The sequence below is a fragment of the Leptonychotes weddellii genome, chromosome 6 (genome assembly GCF_054177405.1).
Source record: "Leptonychotes weddellii isolate Sample4059 chromosome 6, ASM5417740v2, whole genome shotgun sequence".
In the NCBI taxonomy this organism is placed as follows: Eukaryota; Metazoa; Chordata; class Mammalia; order Carnivora; family Phocidae; genus Leptonychotes; species Leptonychotes weddellii.
This window is the reverse complement of record NC_138374.1, coordinates 92898362-92924232: the sequence shown is the minus strand read 5'-3', so window position 1 is coordinate 92924232 and position 25871 is coordinate 92898362. Positions and strand designations below refer to the sequence as shown.

The following is a 25871-nucleotide window of genomic DNA, read 5'->3' as shown; positions in this document are numbered from 1 at the left end:
AGTAGCAGTAGTGACTGGCCTCCTTCAGTAAGTATTTGTGAAGTACAATAAATGTCTTGGTTCCTTCTAGCTTTGAAGTTCTAGTTGATGAAATCTATCCTACCTAAAATTGGAATTTGAAATTTTTGCTTGAAGTGTTCAAAGTAAGCAATTTTACATGTTTTTAACTTACTAATCCATTTAGGATAATGGCCCAGTGGAAGCTTTTCAAACAAACAGTTTTGGGATAACATGTGAATTATCAGGCAGTTCAGTGCCAGTACAAGAGATTACACCAGTCTTCGAAACCTGTGTCAGTTCGGGAAAGCTATGGTGGATCTAGTTTAGTATGATATGTGGGGAAAGGGGCACAGGGAACCTTTTGGTTAACGAAGGTTCCTGGGATGTTTGATATTTTCCTCATTAACCATTTATGGAGAATCCTTGTGAGTTCTAGTTGATTCTAGAGTCACAGCAGCTATGTAATTCAACTTTTTTCCTTTGTATTTTATTTTCTTTAAAACACTTGGGAATGACTCAGTCTGTGGGATATTGTTACCTTTAAGTTTAATGCTCAGTCTCTGAAATACATGGGATCGTTGTCAGTGGAATACTGTGTGAGTGTAGGCAGGTAAGCAAAAACTGTCATCTCACAAAATATTCACTGACAGTTCCCATTGTCCTGTCTCTCTCTTGTTTAATGGTAGCATTTCTTTCTATTGTGTCCAGGTTTTTGTTATTCAGTCTCTCACTGATGGGTTTTAATAACATGTGATAATATAGTATTATATTACTTTAACGGCTCTATTTATTTTTTATTTATTTATTTATTTTTAAGATTTTATTTATTTATTTGACAGAGAGAGAGATAGCGAGAGCAGGAACACAAGCAGGGGGAGTGGGAGAGGGAGAAGCAGGCTTCCCGCTGAGCAGGGAGCCCGATGTGGGACTCGATCCCAGGATCCTGGGATCATGACCTGAGCCGAAGGCAGATGCTCAACGACTGAGCCACCCAGGCGCCCTAACGGCTCTATTTATTGAATGCCTCTGATATGCACTAGGCCCTGTTATATTTGTTGGAATATAGCTGGCAAAGTCCCTGCCCTTAATGGAGCTTACCTTTTGGGAGGTGTCTGTGTGAGGCTTGTGGAGATACTAAACAAATAAATATATGATGTAGTAGTACAAAGCATGTAAGTAGTATGTTAGGAAGAAAAGCATATTCGGGGTTTGCAAAAAAAAAATTAGGGCATATTAGGACTGGAAATAGTATGTAGTTCCAGTTAGTTTGTATAGTCAGGCTTCTCTGGGGAGGTAACATTTAAGCTAACACGTGAATGAAGTGTAAATATGATAGAAAGTCAGGGTCCCTGGGTGCTACAGTCATTTGAGCATCCCACTCTTGGTTTCTGCTCAGGTTGTGATCTCAGGGTCATTAGATTGAGCCCCAAGTCAGGCTCTGCCCTGAGGGCACAGTGCGCTTAAGACTTTCTCTCCCTCTCCCTCTGCCCCCCCAATAAATAAATAAATAAATCTTTTTTTTTTTTTTTTAAGATTTTATTTATTTGACAGAGGGAGACACAGCAAGAGAGGGAACACAAGCAGGGGGAGTGGGAGAGGGAGAAGCAGGCTTCCCGTGGAGCAGGGAGCCCGATGTGGGGCTCGATCCCAGGACCCTGGGATCATGACCTGAGCCAAAGGCAGACGCTTAACGACTGAGCCACCCAGGCGCCCCTAAATAAATAAATCTTTAAAAAAGAAAAGTCTTGGGAGAGTTTTGAGCAGGATCTGATTTAGATTTTAAAATGTTTACTGGGGTACCCAGGTGGAAGATAGAGAAGAGACTGACTGTCCCAACCCCCTGCCATTAGAAATGTGGTAAAAGTTAGGAAGCAAGTTAACAGTCTAGAAGAGAGGAGATGGTGCCTTGGATTAGGATTTTATTGGAGGAAGAGATGAGAAGTGGTTTTGCATAGCCTTCCGTATCTTTTTTTGTGCTTTAGAATTGAATTTAACTCCCAAAACAGGATGTTAAAATACCTTTACTTACACCTTTTCCTTTTGCCAAGAGAGAGATAGGACAGTGGGAATTGTCAGTGAATATTTTGTGAGATGACAGTTTTTGCTTACCTGCATACACTTACATAGTATTCCATTGACAAAGATCCCATGTATTTCAGAAAGTGAGCATTAAACTTAAGGGTAACAATATCCCACAGACTGAGTCATTCCCAGGTGTTTTAAAGAAAATAAAATACAAAGGGAAAAAGTTGAATTACATAGTTAATGTGACTCTAGAATATCTTATTTATAAGATAAAGTAGCAGGGGCGCCTGGGTAGCTCAGTTGGTTAAGGGTCTGCCTTTGACTCAGGTCATGATCCCAGGGTCCTGGGATCGAGTTCTGCATTGGGGTCCCTGCTCATTGGGGGCCTGCTTCTCCTGCTCTCTCTCTCTGTCAAATAAGTAAAATCTTAAAAAAAAAATAAAGTAGCAGATCTTACGGAAGATTCAGGATTTCATGAAATCTATGAAAACTTTGTTGGAAAACAACTAAAATCCTATGCAAAGCTATTGTCAAATGAGGTTCTGGAAAATTTAACTTAGTTAATAGTTGAAGAAGGGAAAACAGGCAAACAATACTTTCTTCAAAAGGGTATTTTGATATTTTCGTAGAACAAGTAATTTGAATATCAAGGTTTGAGAGAGACACTTGGGAAAAATCACGTAGCCCTAAAGTACTCTTAGGAAATGACCCTTATGGTTAAGATGTGAAATTAAACATGTTATGTTATACTATCAATACTTTATTTTTCTTTCTTTATTTTTTTTTTTTAAAGATTTTATTTATTTATTTGACAGAGAGAGAGACAGCGAGAGAGGGAACACAAGCAGGGGGAGTGGGAGAGGGAGAAGCAGGCTTCCTGCAGAGCGGGGAGCCCGATGCGGGGCTCGATCCCAGGACCCTGGAATCATGACCTGAGCTGAAGGCAGACGCTTAACGACTGAGCCACCCAGGCGCCCTATTTTTCTTTATTTTTAAGAAATAGCATGTAGTTCTAATTATAGTAACCTTCTTCCACCATAATTATTAGCTTTATTATTTAAATGCAAGACAATTTTGTTTTATTCCTCACTGTAATGTTTTTGGTCTTTTTTATAGCAGGTTTACCTTAAAAAGCCTTTTTGTTGATTCATTTATTTCCTTCTGTAATGAGGACCTCTTTATATGTCTGGTCATTGAATCCCTTACATAGATTCTTTTTTTTATTTATTTGAGAGAGAGAGAATGAGAGACAGAGAGCATGAGAGGGAGGAGGGTCAGAGGGAGAAGCAGACTCCCTGCCGAGCAGGGAGCCCGATGCGGGACTCAATCCCGGGACTCCAGGATCATGACCTGAGCCGAAGGCAGTCGCTTAACCAACTGAGCCACCCAGGCACCCCCTTACATAGATTCTAAGTTAATGATTAGATTATGTATTTAAATGAAAAGAAGAAGACATACAACTGTTTTCTCTTACCCCACTTCCCCCAGGATTTTATCTTCTGTACACCATGATTAGCTGTAATTTTCATATCCTATGTATTCTCTTTTTGCTGTTTAGACCCTCCATATCACATGGAGTCTAGCAGTGGTCTTTTAACTATCCTCTTGCCCTGTATTGCCAGAAATCTGATCATGTTTCTTTCCTGCTTAAAATCCTTCAGTGACTTTCCACTATATGTAAGTTGGTTTAGATCCAACTGTTTTGCATGGCCTTCTGTATCTTTTTTTGTGCTTTAGAATTGAATTTAACTCCCCAAACAGGATGTTAAAATACCTTTACTTATACCTATTCCTTTTGCCTAGAAACTTCTGGATTCATCTCTTACATAGCTCCCCCTTTCCAAAGTGCCCCCCCCTTCAAGAATCCAACCAAGGGTGAACTCTATTCTTTTTTGATATACCGTTTCCCTAAAGACTGAAGGGAGAAAGGAAGGAGGAGATAGAATTAAACACTTAAAAAAAAATTCTAATTATTTTGTTCCGGCTTCTGTGCTGTGTGTATTAGTTTTGTGTATTTTCCATAGTGTACTGTAATTTTGTGACTATTAAGTTTTTTTATACTCCTTTATTTTTATATGAGCATTTATACGTATTAGTACTTAAAATATGTTTTTGAATAAAAGTATACGTAACCTCGAGTTTTAATTTTTATTAGTTTGTGAGATTATATATATATGTATATATATATTTATTTTTTTAAAGATTTTATTTGTCAGAGAGAGAGAGGGAGAGTGCACAAGCAGGGGGAGCATCAGGCTCCCTGCTGAGCAAGGAGCCTGATGTGGGACTCGATCCCAGGACCCTGGGATCATGACCTGAGCCCAAGGCTGATGCTTAACCAGCTGAGCCATCCACGTGTCTGCAGTTAGTGAGATTTTGATCGAAGCTTGATCTTTAGTATACTTAATAAATAAACTAATACAATCTTAAAAAAACAACAAAAACTGTCAGCCAGGCTTCATTGGAATGTGGTTCTGGGTGGGGGAGAGTGTGTGATTTTTCCTTCTTAAAATTAGTTGAATTTTTTTTTTTTAAACACTTTGAGGCCTTCATCCTTTACAAATTTCTCTTATTAGAATTAGTTTAAGCTGAAGATTGCTGTTTTTAGGGCCTTTTTCATTTTGCTTTAGATTGTGAGGGAGAAAGTCTCCACAATAGTGAGCTGAATTTATACTTTACTGTTGCATAGTTATGTGTGTCAAGTTATGAGTGAATTAGAGAATGGTAGGCAAGCATGGTCTTTTTTACCTGTTGACAAATGAGATTGGTCCTTTTATCTGATAATACAATTACGAGCATATCTATCTTAATATACTCTTTTAGAGGATTATTAATAATCTGATATTAATATAACATTAATATATTGATACAAAGGTTATTAATTTTTAACTTTATCTCAAACTTTAAGTACTAAAATGAAACATGTTTGTTGAGATTTTCTTCTTGATAATGACAGTGATGATTTTTAGGTTAAAACATTCTTAGAGAAAAATAATAACTAAAATTTAGATTTTTAAGTCTTCTCTAAAACCATTGTGAGTAATTATGCTTGTAAATTTTTAAATGCTTCTCATTGATGTGTTTTCTGTCTTAGAAATAATAGTCTCATAATTGCTTTTATTCTTTGTCTTTAAGCAAGTATTTCAGAATTGTCAATTGTTACTCTCTCACCTTTGTGTTTTCAGAATTTCAGATAACTTAGTTTCGAGATAATGTATTAGTTTAAACTTCTCTATCTGCTTAAGGTAGATATGCTTTAATGTGATCCAGATAGTTACTGGAGTTAAATTTGCAGAATAACTTTTGTTTTCCTATGATAAAATAGTAAATAAATATAATAGAAATACTTTAAGTAAAATTTTTCTGACCTAGACTCTCTGATCTTTAAAATGCTTTTACCCATAAGAGAATTCCTTTTTTTTTAAGATTATTTGTCAGAGAGAGAGAGGGAGAGCACAAGCTGGGGGAGTGGCAGGCAGAGGGAGAGGCAGACTCCCTGCTGAGCATGGAGCCTGATGTGGGACTTGATCCCAGCACCCTGGGATCATGACCTGAGCTGAAGGCAGATGCTTAACCAACTGAGCCACCAAGGCGTCCCCCATAAGAGACTTCCTGTTGATTGTAAATTTAATTCATTTTTTTGGAAGACATATTTATAAGTTTAAAATTTGAATTGTTTATTATTAAGGCTTCCTGTGGCATAAAAGAGGGAGGTTTATAAATAAAAAGAGATAAAAGACTTTTATGGAAGATACTTTTGCTTTTATCTAACTATTTTTAACAGATATTTTTGAGACTTACCTTTCATTTGTGTTTCTATTGACAAAGGTCCACTTGAATCAAAATGTAGGTGTAATAGGAAGGAAAAGCAAAGGGTCATTTTATCAATGCTAGAATTATTTATTATTAAGAATATATACATAGGGTAGTGAGTTAATACCTTGTGAATTTGTATATAATTTGAGTAAACTAATGAAATTCAAGGAATTTGATATTTCATAATGGCTGTGGACTAGATTATGAAATTCTTCTTTAGCTCACCTGTATCAGTGAACAGTTATATTTACCTATGCAATTATATTTACCTACAGTCATAAAAAAAGAAAAAAAGTGTGTGTGGTGGTGGGTGGTGGTTTTGGATGGCCCCGAGATCACAACCTCAGCCAAAACTAAGAGTCGAATGCTTAACTGACTGTGCCACCCAGGTGCCCTCCCTCCCCCCACATTCCTTATTCTTGCATATTAGGTCTTTGGCTGGATTATGACCCGGTGTTAATGGATCTTTCTTCACATATTAATGCTTAAGTTCTTGGTACTTTTTGGCATTTATTATTAGTTGAGTTGCTTTATTTTACTTGGGGAGATAACTTTTTTAACATACAGGAATTGAAAAATTTTAAAAGATTTTATTTATTTAGAAAGCTTGCCGGTGGGGGCAGGGGTAGGGGGAGAGGTAGAGGGAGAGAGTCTTTTTTTTTTTTTTTTTAAAGATTTTATTTATTTATTTGACAGAGAAAGACACAGTGAAAGAGGGAACACAAGCAGAGGGAGTGGGAGTGGGAGAAGCAGGCTTCCCGTGGAGCAGGGAGCCGATGCGGGGCTTGATCCCGGGACCCTGGGATCATAACCTGAGCCGAAGGCAGACGCTTAACGACTGAGCCACTCAGGCGCCCCAAGGAAGAGAGGCTTAAGCAGACTCTGTGCTGAGTGCAGAGCTCAACTCAGGGCTCTATCCCATGACCCAGAGATCATTACCTGAACTGAAATCAGTAGCCCATCACTTAACCAACTGAGCCACCCAAGCGCCCCAGGAATTGAAATGTTTTTATGCTTAAGTCTAACTCTAACCTTACAAGTATGTCTCTAATTTATTCTGTATCTTAAACAAATCTTCCTACATAAACCTAAAGAGTTTTTATTTAGGGGTGCCTGGGTGGCTCAGTTGGTTACGTGTCTGCCTTCAGCTCGGGTCGTGATCTCAGGGTCCTGGGATCAAGCCCCACATCGGGTTCCCTGATCAGCGGGGAGTCTGATTCTCCCTCTCTCCCTCTACCTGTCTCCCCGGTTTGTGCCCTTTCTCTCTGAAATAAATAAAAAATCTTAAAAAAAAAAAAGAGTTTTTATTTAGTCTTTATTTCCTTTATCAAAGAGGGGAATTGTAACAATATGGGAAATTCTCCACACACAGGCTGACACTTTGTTCCGTATCTCCAAGGTTAGGTGGATCTTAACAAATCTCTGCTATACCTGCATCGAGGACTTTTGAACAGAAATAATGTGTTGCTGTTTTTTAGTGAAGTTTATGTATGGTGTGGGAGAAGTAGTAAAACCAGTACTTGATTGTTTTATTGTTGGGAGTAGTAAGGAGTTACTTGCCTTACCCTGATGCTATACTATGCAAAGGAGTTGAAATTAAAGTCCTAGGAGATGGAGGACATTGAAGAATCTTACAGAATTTTCAACTTCAGCTAAAACAAAAAGAAACACAAAATGTAGAAAACTTCCTTGGCAGTAATGTAATGGGTACTCTTCATATATTGGCAATTTATTTATATTTTTATTTATTTATTTTTGAAGATTTTATTTAATTATTTGGAGAGAGAGAGCATGAGTGGGGGGAGGGTCAGAAGAAGAAGCACAGTCCTTGCTGAGCAGGGAGCCTGATGCGGGACTCGATCCTGGGACTCCAGGATCATGACCTGAGCCGAAGGCAGTCGCTTAACCAACTGAGCCACCCAGGAGTCCCAATTTTTTTTTTTTTTTAAAGATTATTCATTTATTTATCAGAGAGAGCAAGCTCACAAGCAGGGGGAGTGGCAGAGGGAGAAGCAGGCTCCCCACTGAGCAAGGAGCCCGATGTTGGACTTGATCTCAGGACCTCGGATCACGACCCCAGCCAAAGGCAGACGCTTAACAGACTGAGCCACCCAGGCATCCCACATCTGCAATTTCTCATTAAATTGATAGAAGTAGTAGAGAATTAGCAATTTATGAAAACCTTTTCTGAAACTGTGCAGTTTTTTTTTTTTTTAAGATTTTTTATTTATTTGACAGAGACATAGCAAGAGAGGGAACACAAGCAGGGGGAGTGGGAGAGGGAGAAGCAGGCTTCCTGCTGAGCAGGGAGCCCGATGCGGGGCTTGATCCTTGGACCCTGGGACCATTACCTGAGCCGAAGGCAGACGCTTAATGACTGAGCCACCCAGGCGCCCCACTGTGCAGTTTATTTAGAATGTCTGAAGAATTTATTCTTCAGTCACTCAGCCAGTTTTGGAGGGCATATAAGACATGTATAAAACCTTGTTATAGGCACTGGATATACAGTTGTGAATATGACAGATCCTGGAACCCTGCTCTCTTGGTTATATAGCTTTAGGTCGAAAAATAAGTTATGCTGGCAAATTAATTTTTCTGTTTAAAATATGTAAATAAGAATTTGATTCCAAAATTTAAAATAATCAAAATGCTTTTAACTCTGAAACTTTGGTATTTACATTTGATATGTAGGCATTTCAGGATTTTTAAAAAATACCTTCGAGTTCTTGTTATGAGGTATAATTTGTCACCACTTAATGATGATAATAACAGTCCATTCCAGTTCTGAAATCTAGGGTGTGAATAGGACAAATTCCAGTGTGTGTATTCACCAAGATTCTTATTTGTAATGAAGATTTTCGAACCCTACCCCCAAATCTCATCATTAGGTCTGAGGTGGTTCCCAGAGATTTAAATGCAGGTTTGGGGGATCATACTTTAAAAATATGTAAACATTGGTTTAGTAGGTAGTGAATATGTCTGTATTATTGAGATGTGTCTAAGTAAATCTTTAAATCAGATATGATTTTTTTCGTAAAAGAAAGCTCAAATATTTAATACTAAAGTTTTATCTCTTTAGCTTATTTCATCTTTTGGAGAGGATAAGGTAAAGATTTCTATTTTACTCTCAATTCTGTAAAGTTACATATCTTTCTATAATGTCTTAAACACCTGAAATCAAGTTTCTGGACTTGGGAGAACCAGGAAAGTTAAAATAAGTCTTTGGGTCGGAAGCAAATTATTCGTATATACCAATCATTCCTTGTTGATTCCATTGTTGTTGATTCCATTCATATACTGTGATTAGATCCTCTTGCTTTTTGTTTTGTCAGGTTAGTCATAGAGGGAACTTTCCACCTCTTTGATTATTTTAGGTATACCTTGATTGTGGGAGGTCTGGGATGGGAGAGGCTGGGAAAACTGTCGGAATACATGGTAACCCTGTTTTAGATATAAGGATAATTGAATAAAACATGAAATTTTATGTGTTATTACCATTTTTTGTTTCTGCTATTTACTGTCTTTCCCCTACCCAAGTCCTAGCATATTTCCCCCATTCTCCAGATCCTCTACCTTTGAATCTTAAGTTTTTGGAATGCTTTTTCTGCTTTCTTTGCTTTAAAAGCCTTTTCTAAGTTTATTTCAGATAACTAGGGTTTTTTTTTTTTTTTAAAGATTTTATTTATTTATTTGAGAGAGAGAATGAGAGAGAGAGAGAGAGAGAGCATGAGAGGGGGAGGGTCAGAGGGAGAAGCAGACTCCCTGCCGAGCAGGGAGCCTGATGCGGGACTCGATCCCGGGACTCCAGGATCATGACCTGAGCCGAAGGCAGTCGCTTAACCAACTGAGCCACCCAGGCGCCCCATAACTAGGGTTTTGTAACAGTAACATTTATGGTACCTGTATCATCTGATAATTAAAAATTTCTCCTCTGTGAATTATAACTAAATTGTGAACTATTTCCCCTTACTGGAAAATAGTAGTAGAATATAAAGTGGTTAAACACAGCACTTAGCCTAACAAAGTGGGAGTCTGAGACAGTGTATTAGAAAAGGTTTCCTGTTAATTTTCAGTTGGATTTTGCATCAAAATCAAGAAATTATTACTATCTTAGAGAACTGTATTTATTTATAAAAGTTATAACTATCATAGTGATATCTATGTGTTAGGGACCGTTTTGTAATTTACACGTGCTATCTCATATAACTCTCAGAACAGATGCAGTGCAGTAGGTTTTTTTATCCTCTTCATTGTACAGATGAGGGAGTTGCGTCCTAGAGATGAAGTAATTTGCCCAGTATCACATGATTAGTGGCATAACCAGTATTTTAATGCAAGCATCCTTACTCTAGAGCTCATTAAACCTTGGGAGGTGAAAGAGTTTTGGAAGTCATCACATAGTTGAGAATAAAAGAAGAGAAGAAGATAAATAGAAACTTTTGGTTCAAAAGTGGGAGGGCAGTGATATTCTTCAAGAAGAGAAAATGTATGTCATTTTGGCAGTCTTCCTTAAGGATTCTGGAATTATACGGCCTGGGTTCAAATTTCAACTCTACAACTTATGAGCAGTTTGATCTTTTTTTTTTTTTTTAAAGATTTTATTTATTTATTTGAGACAGAGAGCACATGAGAGGGGGGAGGGTCAGAGGGAGAAGCAGGCTCCCCGCCGAGCAGGGAGCCCGATGCGGGACTCGATCCAGGGACTCCAGGATCATGACCTGAGCCGAAGGCAGTCGCTTAACCAACTGAGCCACCCAGGCGCCCATGAGCAGTTTGATCTTAGTTTATTAACTTTTGTACACCTCAGTTTTCTCATTTGTAAAATAAGGACAATACCTGTCTTCAATGATTAAATGTGATAATACATTAGAGAAATGAAAATAATGCCTGGCACATAGTAAGCACTCAATAGATGTTAGTAGACAGATGAGTCACATTGATATTGGATGATTTGTTTGAATAGTTGTGTCAAATGTTAAAGGGTTTGGTAGAATCAGAAGGGAAAAACAAACATTAAGACTGATATCTAGTCTCTTGAGGTGTCTGCAGAAGTGGGGCCCACAGGAGTTTTGGTTTTTTAGTAAATGAGATTTACCATTAATTTGGAATTCAACACTTCAGTTCTTATATAAAAGAAATGATATGATCACTCTGATGTAGCAGAGAAAAACCTGTTTTAAGTAACTGACAGAAAACATTATTTTGAGAAAAGCAAGTAATTTGGTTCTTATGTGTTTATAATATTAGGGATTACTGCCATGGTAGAAAGGAAATAAAATAGTAGCATACTTTATTGTTTTAAGAAATTAAAACCATAGGGGTGCCTGGGTGGCTCAGTCGGTTAAACATCTGCCTTCTGCTCAGGTCATGATCTCAGGGTCCTGGGATTGAGCCCTGCATCAGGTTCCCTGCTCAGCAGGGAGTCTGCTTGTCCCTCTGCCTCTGCCTGCAGCTCCCCCTGCTTGTGTGCTCTCTCTCTGTGTCAAATAAATAAATAAAATCTTAAAAAAAAAGTAATTAAAACCATATTTGATTTTAATTAATCATTATTAAAATTTATAAATCAAATTATTTTCAGGTTACATGTTGCTTAGCATGCTTTGTTTTGGGGGACTGGTTTAATACTTTTATGTAAAATACTGCAGGGGAACAGGTTTTGGCTCTAGCCTCATATAGTTTATTAAATGTAGAGGCTTATTCTTCTGTCTTAAATTTAGACAAATGAAAGAACAAATGAATAGCAGCAGTTAGTCTAATTTCATGTGTGTACATAGCAATTTTTTGTCCATTCAGTTCCCTTATTTAAAACCCTCATTTATTTTTTTAATGTTCAGCCTTAAATGATTTTTTAAAAACATTTTATTTATTTGAGAGAGAGAGAGAAAGAGAGAGAGCACAAGGTGGGGAGGGGAAGAAGCAGAGGGACAGGGAGAAGCAGACTCCCCGCTGAGCAGGGAGCCTGATGAGGCGCTCAATCCCCGGGACCCTGGGATCATGACTTGAGCCAAAGGCAGATGCTTAACCGACTGAGTCACCCAGGTGCCCCTAATGTTCAGCCTTAAATGATCTTTTTTTTTTTTTTTTAAGATTTTATTTATTTGCGAGAGAGACAATGAGAGAGAGACAGAGAGCATGAGAGGGAGGAGGGTCAGAGGGAGAAGCAGACTCCCTGCTGAGCGGGGAGCCCGATGCGGTACTCGATCCCAGGACTCCAGGATCATGACCTGAGCCGAAGGCAGTCGCTTAACCAACTGAGCCACCCAGGCGCCCCAGCCTTAAATGATCTTAATATGCTGTAGTTTGCTCACAGAATAAAAAATTCTCTATAATTTAATTAGCTAATGCATCTATTGGTAATTTAAATGTGAACCATCTTTTTCAAATAAAAGCCCAATCGAAAGGTAGTCATCTAGTATTTTTACCAAGAATGAACCACTATTTTCTCTAAGCTACTTATTCATTATGGATATAGCTTCTATGTGAAATTGACTTACTAGTATGCCTTTTAATTATGAAATATACCTTTGTTTTTGGAGGCAAATGTTTGAGTGAGAGTAGTTGTGTGATATCTAGTTGCACAGCTGTGAATTTCCCTTGTAATTCGGGTTAACGCTGCCTAGTTTTCATTTATGTTTTTAGCTAAGCTTCTCATTTTCCCAGTGAAAACATTGGGATTTCTTTTTTTTATCAACTCATTTTCCCCGTCTTGATTAAAGTGTATTTATTCTTAAATCAGTTTTAGTCACTACGCTGAAATTTTCTTCTTGACCTTGCTGTTACAATGTTTTTATTAAAGTTTTATAACTTTAATGACATTTATTTTAAATAATAGTTTCTCTTTCATATTCATAGGTTGCTATTCTTTCACTTTTCTCCTTACATTATGTCTGTGAGTTGGGGTGAACTAATCCAGGAGATTTCCCCCCTTTTCAGATAGAGAACATGATGTGCCTAGGGAATATAGATATTATAGCATGGTGGTTCTGGAGCCTAACTGCATGAGTTTGAATCCTAACTCAGCTGTTGGCTAACTTTGTTACTTTGGCCAAATACATAATCTCTCCGTGCCTGATTTGAGAAATGGGAATGATAATAGTATCTGCCTTAGAGTTAAGAGGGTTTAAATGGTTTAGGTCAGTGCCTAGTACATAATAGTGCTTCTGTCATTGTTGTCATTACAATCTGGTGACTGTGGCTGACTTAGAGTTAAGAAGTGGTAAAGCACCAGAATCAAGAGGACCCAGACCGTCAGTGCTTTTTAATATTTTCTTCTACTTATGTTACTTTGTATACAACACACATTTTATAGAGAATAATTAAGGAGGTTTGTTTTTCAGATTTCTTCTGTTGTAGTCTTTGTATGCATCAATAAATTTTCCCTAGTGAATAAGATTAAGATCTGATAGAACATAAGTTTCAAACTGTGTCATTGTTAATAAAATACCATTTAAAACCTGTAATTTCAATTTCTTTTATAAATTGATGGGTATTTTTAAAAATATGTATTTGGTATGTAGTGTTATCTCACTGTAGACACTGATATATCAATATCATTATTCAGGCTTACAATCAAATCTGAATTATAATACCATAAGAAATAAATGCTGTATTCTACTGACTTCTAAATATGCAGCTACATAATTTTATTAATGTTTATAAAAATGCTAGGGGATTAGATTTCATTAGTAAAAGGAACAGAGAGATTTTGGTTTTTTAAAAGATTTATTATTTACTTATTTGAGAGACAGAGAGAGAGGGGCAGGGGCAGAGGCAGAGGGAGAGGGAGAAGCAGACTTCCTCCTGAGCAGGGAGCCCGATGCCTGAGACCCTGCTTGACGTGGCGCTTGGTCCTGGGATCATGACCTGAGCCGAAGGCAGACGCTTAAACTGATCCACCGGGGCGCCCCGGATAGAGAGATTTTGATTGCATGTTTTTTCATTTTTAGTCTTGTTAGTCCCTAGATGGAGTATACTAAAAGTAGCACATGATCTAGTCATGCCAGTGCATGACTCTGTGTAAGGACAGTGATCATTTGTTATATTTCCCATAAAGCAACCCATTACAAGATTGTGTTAATTCTTTAATTTGTAGTGTAAGTGCTTTGAAGGCTCTTTCTTGTATAATTGAGCCTTACTGTAGGAATAGTTACAAACACAAGGAATTAAGATCTTTTAGTATGTGTTGCGTTTTTTAAGACTATCGTGAGGACAGTTCCATCTGATTTATTGTACTTTTTTTTTTACTTTTTAAAATGTGAGGTTGTGTTTTATTGACTAATTTTGTATTAATAGAGGGTAAAGTATATCAAATGTTTACCATTTTTTTTTTTGGAATTATACTGAGAACATACTTTTTTAAATTTCACACCTCTCTGAAGTCTCTTCCTTATTTAATAGATGGAGAAACTAGAGATCAAATAAGATTAACAACTTGCCCAGAGTCATTTAGCTGCTCAAGGGTAAAATTCACACCCACTCTGTGTACCCTTAAGAATGCATCTCATGTTATAATTTTTGGGGTTATTTGAATACTAAAGAATGATTTTGTGTATAGACAACTTAATCCATACCTTCACTTGCCTAAATTTCATTAGGGTAGACAATATTAAATATTATTTGTAGTGGTAATAGGGAAGGAAAATTTTTAAAAATGTAAATAACTGTGGTTTATCATGGTTGATACATGTTTTGCCATTTTCAGGTGTTAATGGTCTTCATAGGCTAATTTATTTAAAGATGAGAAGAATATAGGCGTGGTAAAGATAGAACTAATAGGAAAAAAACATAGTTTCAGAGATTTTTCTAAACTTATGTAGGAAAATGCAGAGACGTTACAACCAAATAAAAAGAACCAATGCAGAAAGCAGATTATGTTTTTGATCAGGTAGAGAAAACTAGTGTATAGGTATTGGATTGTGAAAAAAAGATTATTGGTATTTTATCATTTATTCTATTCCTTTGGTAATTTTCCTTCACATGAGATGTTTATCGTAACATTTTGGACCTGGAAGGGACTCTAGATAATCTAGAGATAGTCCCCACTCATCTCACTTTGAAGATGAGGAAACGGAGTGGTTACAAAGTATGTGTCTGAGGACACATAGCTTTTTAGTGGCATAACAGGACCTCTTAACTGTAACTTTGATTGCTTGCTTGTGCTCTTTTCCTAATACTCTTAAGTCCTTTTTTCCTTAAATAGTGTTCCTATCTGAAAATGAAATTGAAGCAGATACATTTCTGTATACACTTGTTTTGTGATTATTTCCTATTGATATTCTTTCATGGTGTGTTTGTTTAAGGTGATGGGGTGAAGGGTTTATAAATTGTTTATTTGCTGATTGTTTATGGGTTATGCATTTATTTGGTATCTAATTAAATTATTGGCAATAAATATTTTCTTTGCTTAGAAATTAGAAATACTGGATTTAGATATGATGTATTTTAGATTTACTTTTTCTGTTGCTAGAATAATGTAAACACTGAAATCATATTTTTCTCTCTTCATTTTGCAGTAGTATTATTGATTCTACAGAATACAGCCAACCTCCTGGTTTCAGTGGCAGTTCTCAGGTAAATGATATATTTAGCAGTATGCTTTTGTGGTACAATGAATATAATCATCTGAGTTTTAAAGTCATAGATTAGTTTACTGGAATGTCCTGTCACAAACATAACTGTTTTGAGTGCTGTGGCATTGATTGGGACTTAGATAGTTCTGATGCATAAACAGCTATTTCTGTGCTCACTGAAGAGTCAAAAAAATTTTTTTTGAATGCTAGTGACATGAGACCTTGAGAGGAAGGAAATACTGTAAGATGAAATTATGAATAATCAGCACATTGTTTTTCTCAGGGATCTTTATAATCTATTGATGAATCACTCATCATTATGTTGAAATGTTAAGCTTTTCTGTGGGAAGTAAACTACAGATTTGAGTAAAATAAACTTCAGCTTCACCTCTCTTCTAATTAATTGTATGATTGTTTTGACTTTTACTTTCTCCATCTTTAACTTGGGGATGCTGATATTTGTCAAATCTAATTTTGAGGCTGGACTTTTTTTTTTTTTTTTTTGACTTTTTATATTGAAATAATGTCAGACTTAGAGAAAAATAACCAAAATGGTAAAAGGAATTCCTTTATGTCCTTTATCTAGATTGTCTAAAAGTTAACATTTGGTCACATTTTTTTTGTTAATTCTCATTCTCTCTTTTGCTTATGTACACATAAATTTTCTTCTCTGCATTGTTTAAGTTAGGTACAGGCATAATGATCCTTTACCTCTAAATACTTTAGTGTGTATTTCCTTAAAAACAAGGGTATTGTTACGTAATCACAATATAATTTTAAAATTCAAAAAGTTAACATGGATACAATGCTATTATCTAATCCCTGTATCTTATTCAGATTGTAGAAATTGTCCTAATATTATCCTTCATGGTAAGAGGGAAACAATGACGTGTTTTTAAATGCATGTTCATTTGTATATTCACTTTATGTGTAATGTGGTTATTTTTATCAAAGTGAAAAGAAAATTCTTTTGGATCATGCAGCTTTTGTTTGTGTTTTCCTTTTCCCACTACTTAGATGACCACTTCTATTACTTTCATGGTTAGTTGGTATAACTACTCTGAACATCCTGTGTTATCTTCATATGCATGCATGTATTTGGCTTATTATACTAACTTCATAGATTAGTTCGCATCTCTTTCTGAACAACAGTGAAAACACCAGATCTTCTTGTTTCTTTTTTTTTTTTTTAAGGGTTTTTATTTTATTTATTTATTTGAGAGAGAGAGCACAAGAGGGGGTAGGGTAGGAGGGAGAAGCAGACTCTGCGGAGCAGGGAACCGGATGCGGGACTCGATCCCAGGACTTCGGGATCATGACCTGAGCCGAAGGCAGTCGCTTAACTAACTGAGCCACCCAGGCGCCTGATCTTGTTTTTATAAGACATAATGGGATATATCAGGAGAAATTATAAAGCATTAAGTTGAAACATAGCTTAAAAACTTGAGAGGGAAAAGTAGTCTTTGAATCTGGAAACAGCTTTGTATTCACAGTTGGACCTTGCTGTTTTCCTTTTGACTCTAATCTCACAAAACATCAACATCAGATAAGTCCATTCTATGACTGTGATGAAGTAAAACAAATATAAGGTCACTTCATAAACTGTCTAAGCACATATAAAATCAAAGTCACCATGCAAGCCCCCAAAAATACCAAAGACACTAATGTCCTGGCTAATATGAGCATTTGCTGTTGCTTTACTATTTACAACTTTAGTTTTACTGTAGTGTTCTATCCTTCAAGATACTCAACCACAGAATTACCCCCACTTCTTGAAAGCATCCCATCCACAACCCTCCCCCAAACACTTAACATGAGCCTGTATCCTATAAGTTGGCTCTTAACTGAGATACCTCTCTCTTACCCATAGTGTGTTATATTCTTTGTTGCAGTGAGCAATAATTAAAACTTGTTCAACTACAGGTATGTGTTTCTGTTGGTCTTTGGCTGCAGGGCATTGACAGTCTCTTCATAGAGGAACAAGAAAAGGTTTTTCTGTAATTGCCATTTACATAATATTTAATTGAATTTCTAGCAGTGAGCTAGAAACAATAGAAGTTGAATCTGGGTGAAAAAGAAAAGTAATAATAGCTTTTTTTTTTTTTTTTTTGGTTTATTTTACTTTTTAGAGCAGCACTTGATATTATCATGTAATAAAGAGATTTCTGGTTTGAGATAGTATACTAAGCCAATCAGTGTGTTAATCTCTCTCCAACCTTCACTCACCAGAAATCCCATTGACCTATTACTATCCTCACACTGAAAACTTAAAAGAATTTATAGAGGATTAAAAAAATACTTAGGAAGGCTGCCTAACATGAGAGTGTGAAGTGTGCCTAAGGGTGACAAAGGCTGGGTCTCCTGGATGACTCCAACCTTAGCATCTACTGGAGGACAGGGAGGTTGTTGAGGAGGAAATCCTACTAGTGTTTATGGGATAGAACTGATAGGACATACTGTGCTGAGGGCCTACCCTTCATTTCTAGCTATGTTCTTTAGAACAGATAGACTTAAAGCAAATTGACACAAAAAGGATTGAAAATAGAGGAATAGTTGAGGATAAGCCTGTCAAATGTAAGAATACTAAAGAATATAGCAAAAACAAAAACTAAAACAAGAACAAAAGAAAGAAAAGTGCATTACCAAAATAGGACTCAAGGAGAAAAGCATAAAAGATAACATTTTTCACATAAAGAAAAGTGATAGTTTCCCAAAGTAGTAATAATTTGTGTGATATAATTAAAACTTAAACATGGTAGAAGATTTTGAAGTATATCTCAAGAATGAATTAAAGTAGTAATAATACTCATTAGTCATCATTATTTTACACTTACTGTTCATGAACATTAAAGTAATTAAGGTACTTTACATGCATTACCCACTTTAATTCTCCGAACTTCCCTCTGAGGTAAGTACTATTGCTATTATTTTTTATTTTATTGAGGAGAAAACTGTGGCATACGGAAGTTAAGGAGGTTGCTAAAGGTAACATAACTAGTAAGAGGAGGGTGCTGAGATTTTAACTCAGGCATTATGGCTTCAGAGCCTATGCTTTTAAATACCCATTTATTCAACCAAGAGATTTTTAAAAATGTTTTAAATTATTTATGTATTTATGTTTTGGAATACCTGCTATATACCAGGCACTATTACAGGCTCTGGGGATACATGATTGAACAAACACAAAACAAAGACTTCTGCTGTAACCAAGCTTCCAGTCTAGTAGGAGAGATACTTACAGTAATAAAAGTAGACTACCTTTGAACAAAGTGGAGGTGAGGGAGCAAGCCCATGTGAGTATCGCTGGGATTCCCAAGTTCTGGGAAGAGGGTTAAGAAGTAAATGAGCTCTGAGGTAGGAGTATGCCTGACATAGTTCAGAAGTCTGTTGTGGCTGGAGAGGAGTAATCAATGGGGAGAAAAGTAGAAATGAGATAAAACTTAACAGAGGCCACTTGGCACATGACTTTCTTCGGCCGTTATAAAGACTTTGTGTTTTGTTTTTTTTTGAATGAGACCAGTTAAACTTGGTTGAATAGGTACTTGTCTCACTTTATTCTTTGTATCAAAGGACATACATTTATTTTTTTTTTTTTAAGATTTTATTTATTTGACAGAGATACAGCTAGAGAGGGAACACAACGCAGGGGGAGTGGGAGAGGGAGAGGGAGAAGCAGGCTTCCCGCTGAGCAAAGAGCCAGGCGTGGGACTCGATCCCAGGACCCTGGGATCATGACCCGAGCCGAAGGCAGACGCTTAACGACTGAGCCACCAGGGCGCCCCCATTTATTGTTTTTTTTTTTTAAGATTTTATTTTTTATATATTTGACAGAGACAGACACAGCAGAAGAGGGAACACAAGCAGGGGGAGTGGGAGAGGGAGAAGCAGGCTTCCCGAGCAGGGACCCCGATGCGGGGCTCGATCCCAGGACACTAAGATCATGACCTGAACCGAAGGCAGATGCTTAACGACTGAGCCACGTAGGCGCCCCTGTCTTGTTTTTTTTTTTTTAAAGATTTATCCATTTATTTTAGAGAGCGGGAGAGAGAGAGAGACAGAGAGAGTACACAAGCAGGAGGGACAGGGGGAGAGGGAGAGAGAATCTCAAGCGGACTCCACGCTCAGCGTGGAGCCGATGTGAGACTCAGTCTCATGATCTTGAGATCATAACCCCAGCCAAAACCAAGAGTGGACGCTTAACTGAGTGAGCCACCCAGGTGCCCAAAGCTGGGAAAAATCTTAAGATGGTGAGTGTAGAGGGAGACAAATAAAGAAAGCGGTCATATAAAATGTTTCAATATATAATTGAAATTGACTTATAATACGTAGTAGATTAAAATAATTTAGACAGTGCTTATGCATACTATTAAAATGAGTCTTAATGAAATATATAATTTTCAAGAAAAATTAAAAATATTGAGATTAAAGTAATTATAGAACAATTTGAATAGACCAGTTGCCATAATTATTAATTTAATGTGATTCCATAAAAATCTCAATATTTTTTAAGAGTGCAGGGAGTGTGACCGACTTTAAAGTTCATTAGTAGGATGAATGGATTCAGAGGTATAATAATCACAAGGGCATTTACCCAGTAAATTATTAAAATGTATTCTACGACTGCTGTAACAAAAGGAGCACAGTAAAATTTAAAATCGAACTGAAAGGTAATGAAGAATTTATTAGCCTGTGGTAAAGGTGGTTACGCAGATCAGTGGGGAGAGTGGGGATTAAGTAAATGGTGTTGCGATAGCCAGGAAACCAAACCATTGTGGAAAACCACTTACTGTGAGAGTCTAAATCAGCTAAATAATGAGATAAATACTAACAGGATTGTAGAAATTAAGAAAGAAGGCTATATCTTACATAAACAGAATTTTAACAATGAACAATATTTTAAAAAACTAGGAAAGGTATTTTAAGTATGATAGGTAATTGGTTTAGTTGCTTCAAAATAATGAAAACTTTTTATATCCATTTCGTCTTTTTGATGAAAGCTCCAAATAGGGTAAAAAAAAGAGAAAATGGTAAAAAAAAAAAGTGAAAATTCAAATGGCCGGGTCACATATGAAATAATACTCACTTTCCCAAATAATAAAACAAAATATGAAGTAATACAAGGTTCCAAAGGAGTCACCTAATAGATATGGTTCAGAACTTTTCAAAATTGGAAATACTCCTTGCTGTGTGTGGTTGTGCGTGAGTTTGGGAGAGGGAAAGGGAAGGGAAGAGAGTTGGTAGTCCAGGAAGAGTATTTGACAATGTATACATAAGACGGAAGCGAAAATGTGAGTTCATCATTATACGGATAGAAATTTATTATAAGAAAAGTCAAAGTACTGTGTGAAGATTATATGCCAGTATTATTTATATAGGTAAAAATTCTGGGAGAATAAATACTCCCAATCATAATAGAATACCTAGAGAAACTATGGTACAGCTACAGGATTTTATTACTCTTAAATAAAAATTCTTTTTTAAGATTTTATTTATTTATTAGAGCAAGAGAGAGCGTGTGCACAAGCAGGGGGAATGGCAGGCAGAGAGGGAGAGAGAGTGAAGCAGGCTCTCCGCTGAGCAAGGAGCCCGACTCGGGGCTCGATCCCAGGACCTTGGGATCATGACCTGAGCCGAAGGCAGATGCTTGACTGAGCCACCCAGGTGCTCCTCTTAAATAAAATGTTTATAGTTGAATTGAAAAATGTGTTAACAGTATAATGTAAGTGAAGCCAGAAACAAATATTTTATACCTCTGGATTTTTATAAGTACCTGTTGAGTTTGCTTTAGAATTATTATATATCCTTAGTATAATTAGCAAAATCAGGAAATTAACATTAATATTATTTGAGATAACTTATTTAAATTTCAGCAGTTTTGCCATTAATACCATTAATAAATACTCTTTTTTAGCAAAAAGATAAAACTTTCTTTGTTCAGTACTAATCTACAATCACTTGTTGCATTTAGTTGTCATACTTCTCTAATCTCCTTAAAACCCTTATCGTTCCTCAGTCTTACATTACACTGACATTTTTGAAGAGTATGTTATTTATTTTGTAGAACATCCCTCACTTTCAGTTTGTCAGACGTTTTCTTAGGACTCAATACAGATTATCCATTTTAACCAGGAATACTACAGAGTTGCACCCTTGTTAGTTTCTCATATCTGGGTGCATATGATACCTCTTTGTTCAATACTGATGATGTTAACTCTGATCACTTTATTAAGGTGGTACCTATCAGATTTCTCTACTGTAAAATTACCATTTTCTCTCATCTGTGCTATTAATAAATCTTACTTGAAATAGTTATTGATACGGTTATTGCCCAAATGATAATTAATGATAATTTTTAATTCCTTATTCCACATTTATTAGTTAGCATTTCTACTGTAAGAAAGACCTTTCCCTCCTCTTTGTTTATATCCTTATGGATTTATGGATTCCTCCTAATTCATTCTGTTAATCATTTTTTAAAAAATATTTATTTATTTGACAGAGGGAGACACAGCGAGAGCCAGGAACACAAGCAGGGGGAGTGGGTGAGGGAGAAGCAGGCCTCCCACTGAGCAGGGAGCCCGATGAGGGGCTCAATCCCAGGACCCTGGGATCATGACCTGAGCCAAAGGCAGATGCTTAACGACTAAGCCACCCAGGCGCCTCTCTGTTAATCATTTTTAACTTAAATTGTCCCATATTTGGCTAGTTGGAACTCTTTGAAGTTGATTTCCACATTCTTTTGACATGTTCCCATCATTCTTTAAGTACCTTCTTACATTCTTAGACAATAAGATGTTGCAGCATCACCTTGCCCCAGTCCTGGAATCAGTGATGTATCCAAGAAACCCTATTTTCTTTTAATGGAGAATGTTATTTAAATACCAAGATCTGGGTTTTAAGTGTGCTCATTGGTCCTCGAATGTCAGTGCCTTGTAGGTGTTTTCAATGGACATAGAGACCTAGGAGACATATGTATGTGTATATATAATGTATGTTATGTTATCTATACAGATATATATGCATTAATTACATATTAATCACCTTAAGTGTTTGATTAATGAAAGGACTCACAGGAGTCAAATAGTTTATACTTCTGGAATAGCTTGATTAAAGGCAGTGGGTACCATACAGCCAAGAAGAAGGAGGATACTCACTGAAAGGGGTCTGGCGATTTCAGGTCCAGGCTTCTTTGTCCTTCCAGACTGGGTCATACAGGAACTGCTTTGTCTCCAGGTTTAGAAATACTCCTGGCTTGTGTCTCAAGTACTTCAGTAATAGGAATCCAAAGTTGGCTTGTGGTCAGGATCTCTTATTTTAAATATGTCACGTAGGCAGTACATTATAGTTACATGACCAGCCTTTAAAGGCTCCACTGAAACCACGTACAAATGATAAATTGATTTATTATTACTAAACAATGCTGACAGACTAATATATTTTGTTCCAGAACAACTCACTGACTTATGGTACAGAATATCATTTTATCTTTCTTTAGTGAATACATTGCATAATGTAGGCAAGAGTCTAGAGATAACCATGTGGGCAATCCAGACTAGCTGAGATTAATCCATGCTCTCAGTATATAATACATAATATTTATACAATCTCATATATTTCATATATTTATAAAACATATATATATATATAAAACATGTCTCTGTGTTTCAGTGTCTCTCCTTTAATGGATGAATGGATAGAGAAGGTGTGTATATATACTCAATAGTATATTATTCATGTATACACAATGGTATATTATTCAGCCATAAAAAAAAAAATCCTGGCATTTACTACAACATGGATAGATCTAAAAGTTACTACGTTAAGTGGAATAAGTAAGACATTTGGTAAATGTGGCCATTTTTATTTAGAGGTAATCTAGATCAACACAAGTGATGAACATTTCCTTTTGATTTTTAACCATATTTATATCCTACCTATAGATCTAGACCTTATCCTGAATGTATTCATTCTGATGATTGGCCTTGTAGATTATTTACAGCCAGTTTGTATTCTCAAACATCTATCCCTTCACAATTAGTGTATTTCTCTTCATTTATGTTAATGTTATTTTTAAATTTAACAATTAACATATGGCAATGAGCTAAGCAATGCATTTTTACCAAGAATTATGAAGCGATCTAATTTTGGATGGATTAGAAAGGAATTGCACTGAAAAAATAAATTCAAGAAAAGCTAAGAGTAAATAGCAAAATAATTGTGAAAAAAAAGCTGCAATAAAACCTAGAAGGCAAACAGTGGTTTTGATTGCTTCTTTGTTATATTCTTGATTTTTGTTATTGTAATCATTCTCATGTTTCAGACTGAAATCTTTACTGTGTTTCCATTGAGCAAGATCACTTTTTTAAAAAATCCAGATTCTTGGGGATGCCTGGGTGGCTCAGTCTGTTAAGTGTCTGCCCTGGGCTCAGGTCATGATCCCGGGGTCCTGGGATCGAGTCCCACATGGGCTCCTTGCTCAGTGGGAAGCCTGCTGCTCCCCCTGCTTGTGCACTCTCTTTTTCTCTCTCTGGCTGACAAATAAAATCTTAAAAAAATAAATCCAGATTCTTCCCCTCAGAATTTATAAAAATTATGTTGGTACATAGAAAGGAATATATTTCATGAATATGTAAATAGAAGCACAATTACAATAAAAGAAACACTGAACTGAGCTCTTAATGTTAATTACTAGAACCATTCAAGTTACCCCTGTGCTTCTAACAAATTTCATCACCTTACCTTATGTCCAGAACCTAATTACTTTTCTGATATTTCTGTTTATCAATGTGTTGATTTTTTAAAATAGTTTTACCATACATATATGTATCTCTATATTATTTGGTTTGGCTATATGTAGACTTTCTAAAAATGATATTATGTAGTTTTTTGAGATTTGTTTTTTCAAAGATTAGTTCCTGATGTCTGTGGATGTAGTTGATTCATCTTCACTAAGGTATATTATTCCATTTTGTTAATGTACCATAATTTATCAGTTGTGCAGTCTGTCTACATTTGAGTTTTTGTTTTTGCTATCAAGGGCATCTTTGTCCATGTCTCCTGATGTACAGGTGCAAGAGTTTCCCTAGATTTTGTACCTAGGAGAGGAAGTGAGGGTGACAGGGTAGACACATCAGTGGTTTTTGTATTTTGCGATAATATCGAATTGTTTTCAAAGTCTTTTTGTGAATACAAATCTCCTACCACAAAAGTATATGAGTTTGTTTCTCCACATCGTTGTCAGTACTATTGAACCTCTAAATGGTTGCCACTTCAGTGGCTAAGAAAACAAGTTAGCTGTGGTTTTAATTCTTATTTTTCTGACACTCTAAAGCCAGCATGTTTTATTTATTGGCCTTTACTTTTTGTGAAATAGCATTTCTGGTCTTTTCTCAATTTTTAATATTGGTCTTCTGTTTATTTACTTGTAGAAGCTTTAATATATGTGCAAAGTAGTAATAACTTGTTTCTTAGGTGTTGCGAGTGTTGCGAAGGTCATTTTACAGTTTGTAACTTCCTGCCTCTGATGTTGGGTTTTGATGAACAGAAGTTCTTAATTTGAGTTATTGAATTTGTAACTTCTATAATTAATGCCCTTTGTGTTTCATGTAAGAAATTCTGCCCTATTGAGATTATAAACATGTTCAGTGATACAGCACATGGCCAATTTTGTAAATGTTCCATGTATGCTTAAGAAGAATATATGTTTCTAATTGGGTACAGTGTTTTATATGTATTCATTAAATTAAGCTTTTAAACTAGGTCATATCATTTTCTCAGTTGAGTTGATGAGGTTAATCTACTGCTATGTTGGTGGGTTTGTCAATTTCTTTAGGATTTTTTGCTTTATATATTTTTGAAGCTGTGCTATTATGTGTGCACTGGGTATACAATTATTAAGTTTAAAATTTTGCATTTCCAGGTGCTGTTTCCATTTCCATTTCCATTAATGCTTTTCATCTTGAGTTTTTTTCTTCGATTAAATTTGCCTAGTACATTATTTTTCATGTTATTACTTCCAGATTTTTAGTGTCTTTATGTTTTCAGTGTTTTTTTTTTTTTGCAGATAGCATACAGTTATATTTTAAAATTCCTTTCTATCACTAATTAGTATTCATATTTATTACTCTTTAATGCTTGCTATTTCTCTCCTTTTTGTGTTTTTCTCTTATATTTTTACCCCCTTCTCCCACCACTTTACTGTTTTAAAACGTTACCTATTCTGTTAAAATGCTTTCAGTAGTTATCCTTGAAATTGACCCAAAGTTAACGTCTAAACAGAATCTAAAGTTATTATAATCTTTTTAAAAAAATCTAATTCCAGGGGTGTCTGGGTGGCTCAGATGGTTGGGTGTCTGCCTTCGGCTTGGGTCATGATCCCAGGGTCCTGGGATTGAGTCCCGCATCGGGCTCCCTGTTAGGCAGGAAGCCTGCTTCTCCCTCTGCCTCTGCCTCTCTCTCTCT

At 36.2% G+C, this 25871-nt stretch overlaps 1 protein-coding gene across 6 annotated transcripts in view; it reads left to right on the top strand.

Moving 5' to 3' along the window:
- Positions 1 to 25871, top strand: part of COP1 (COP1 E3 ubiquitin ligase) — a 240103-nt gene that overhangs the window by 72268 nt on the left and 141964 nt on the right. For all 6 annotated transcript variants that reach the window (XM_081824647.1, XM_031025015.2, XM_081824646.1 and 3 more), the window contains one exon: positions 15354 to 15411. In XM_081824647.1, coding sequence (XP_081680773.1) covers positions 15354 to 15411 — 58 coding nt within the window. The remainder of the gene's footprint in view (positions 1 to 15353; positions 15412 to 25871) is intronic.